Source organism: Cyprinodon variegatus, unplaced genomic scaffold, assembly GCF_000732505.1.
Source record: "Cyprinodon variegatus isolate N-32 unplaced genomic scaffold, C_variegatus-1.0 Scaffold8, whole genome shotgun sequence".
Taxonomy (NCBI): Eukaryota; Metazoa; Chordata; class Actinopteri; order Cyprinodontiformes; family Cyprinodontidae; genus Cyprinodon; species Cyprinodon variegatus.
Window position 1 is genome coordinate 2,838,530 of NW_015150461.1, and position 2,809 is coordinate 2,841,338.

Sequence of the window (2,809 nt, forward strand, 5' to 3'; positions counted from 1 at the left end):
TATGACACTGATGTGTGATGCTACCTGTGTAGATGAAGCGTCCAGGTGTGCCTTTGCAGAACTGCTTGGATTTGTAGGACAGCGTGACTTCCACCACCCCTGGGATGTGCCTGGGCGGAGTCTGCACACGGATGGCGTGCGGAGTGATCAGCTGCAGAGAGGCAGAATGGAGGCGGATTAATGAAATGAAACTTCATATCTTACCAGGCGCTCCTGGGAGAACTCTAGGATTGTTCAAGCCTCTCTTGCTTTCCAGCTTTTTTTTTTTGTATAATAAGCCTGAAAACGATGCGTTAGCTGCAAAGCCCTCAGGTGGCGTCGTAGCCTGAGGCAATGTCACTGTGAGGCTTAGGACGGTTATCAGCACTGACATGGGCTGTGTAATAAAGATTCAAAAGCTGCGATGTGTTTATGAATAAAACACACCTATTGAACAGCATAAGCAAGTGTAAAATAATCCCGTCTCTGCGTCTGTCAGCTGGAGCCATCTAGCTGCTGTTAGCCACATAAAAAGGCTCATTTAGCGCGGCTTGCATTGTACGCAGGTGTGGAAAGTGAAGGGTGTTAGAAGAAAACTGTATGAAAACACAGAGCAGACCTCGTTGAGGGCCAGTTTTCTGCTGCAGCTTGCACTTAGAAGCAGCACTTTAAGTATGTGGATGCATGTGTGCGTTGCTCTTAAGCGTCCCTTTCATTCCTCACTTAGCTCGCTTTTCATTCCACCATTGTCTCCCCCCCCCCCCCCATCCAATCACCCCCTCAGTGAGACAATATAGGAGCTTTTTATAGAATTATTCCTTTACTAAAGAGAAAGCTGTTTCGCCGCTCTGCTTCGCTGACCTTCACTTTTTTTTTAACTCGTTGCATTTACATTTTAGTCGTGTGGCAGATGCTCTTTACAAAGGGATTCGTCCTGTTACAGCTCGCACACATATTTCAAGAAAAGCGGTTTGAAACGCCGCTGAATAAATGACAGGTAAGGAAGGAGGTGAACAGAGAGCTGCACAGATTGCAGGCTGCTGCTCCGCTTCTGTGATGGAAGCAAAAAAGAACCTAATGAAGTTATTAACTTACCTTAATCACCTGTTTTTTAGTCAATATGTATTATTTTGACTGTTGCTTGTTAAAATGAACAGAAAATCTACCAATTTTATAAGAAAAACTTCCCCTGATCAATGACAATAATTTTTTTATGTGTAATAAGAGCAGCTTTAGAAGATTAAATGCTTTAATACGGATTAAATGCATAAATCCCCAAGCATCTATGGTCCCTTTCTGCAATATATTGAATTATTTTATTATAACATATGACATGTTTCAAAGCAAAAATGTATAATATCACTGGATTAAGGGAAATAAATTAAGATTTCCTTCCCATTATCAAATGTAGCTGTTATTATAGGCTGATTATTGTCTTCTTTCTATTTCTTAATATTTAATAAAATTAGAAACAGGAGATCCGTTTAGTTCAGGAAAAAAAAAAAAAGATTTAACCAAAAATTAAGAAATCAACTAATAAAAATAAGATTTTTCTTTCAAAAAATCATGTTAAAAGATTAAAAAGGGATAAATCAAACTTTACGTTTATATATTTAACCATTTAAAGCCCGATCCAAGAATAAAACAAAACAGAAAATTACTTTTTTTGGTTTGAATTCCTTATTTGGACTTTTAACAAAATATGTAAAAAGAAAAAACAGAAATACATTCTTGATATTAATAATTTATTACTATGCGACAAGTCAAGATTATTTTTCTGTAGTCTTCTACTGGCTGTTATCAGGTATATCTGATTGTGTACAATAGGATTTTGAGCAAAGTTTTTACCATTAAATTATGTAAAAGATGTCAGAAGCAAAACATTTCAGAAACCGTATGTATCAAATATGATATATTTGGCATTATAGGGTTAAACTATAAGGAATAAAAGTTTGTCGGCTAAATAAAAGCAAAGGATAAATCTTAAGAACACAGCAGTTGGATTACATATTGATAATTTTAGGAAAGTATTCTACAATTCTCAATATTATAATAGAAAAGTGTTTGGCATCATTGAAATCTGCTGAAATCTCAATTTAAATAAAGAGGTTTTTGTTGTTTATACTTTAAAAAGTTAAAGTCTCTGCAGAAACACACCTCACTCCAGACCAGCATTGTTCCAAAAATGACTTGGAGGCCATCGAAGAAGTTGTCTCCAATGATGATGACTGTTGCGCCCCCTGTGGTCCATCCTTCGCTCGGACTGATGGCTTTGATGCTCGGGGTTGCTGGGAAAGACAAAAAAAAAGTCCCACATAACAGATTAGATTAAAAAAAAACCAGATAAAAGTGTAAAACAGTTTTAGCACCGACGCTCTGTCCTTCCGTCTCTCACACGCTCTCAGACACACGGATCACCTCTCCCAGGGGTTGGGAGTGGACGCTGAATCCTAATCAGCGTGATTATACGCGCCCCGTTATTAAACATCACCCCTGCCCTGAGTGTGAGGGGCAGTGGCGCTGCGCTTGTTTTATGACACGTGGCAAAGCGTGCAGGCGTGTAAATGTCAGGTGTGCTCAGTGTCTGATCAAAGGGCACGCGACCGGGGAGCAGAGCACAGCCAACAGTAGCTCTGCCCTCTGAATACCTCAGCCTTCATTAACCAAACACTTAGCTCCCTCTCAGCTGTCTGCACAACATAACAGTGTGTCAGCTTGCACCTCCTGCAGCCTCTGCAAATATATAAAACGCTGTGAATATTTCTCTTGATATATCATGTAAAAAAATAAAGATTGAAAATCCATTTTTCCACATCACAAACTACAAACT

At 39.0% G+C, this 2,809-nt stretch overlaps 1 protein-coding gene across 4 annotated transcripts in view; it reads right to left on the reverse strand.

Annotated features, from left to right (window-relative positions):
* LOC107086402 (transcription factor COE1) overlaps positions 1-2,809 on the reverse strand; it is a 117,621-nt gene that overhangs the window by 43,380 nt on the left and 71,432 nt on the right. For all 4 annotated transcript variants that reach the window (XM_015377347.1, XM_015377332.1, XM_015377341.1 and 1 more), the window contains exons 9-10: positions 2,137-2,267; positions 25-151 (exon numbers count right to left, since the gene is read on the reverse strand). In XM_015377347.1, coding sequence (XP_015232833.1) covers positions 25-151; positions 2,137-2,267 — 258 coding nt within the window. The remainder of the gene's footprint in view (positions 1-24; positions 152-2,136; positions 2,268-2,809) is intronic.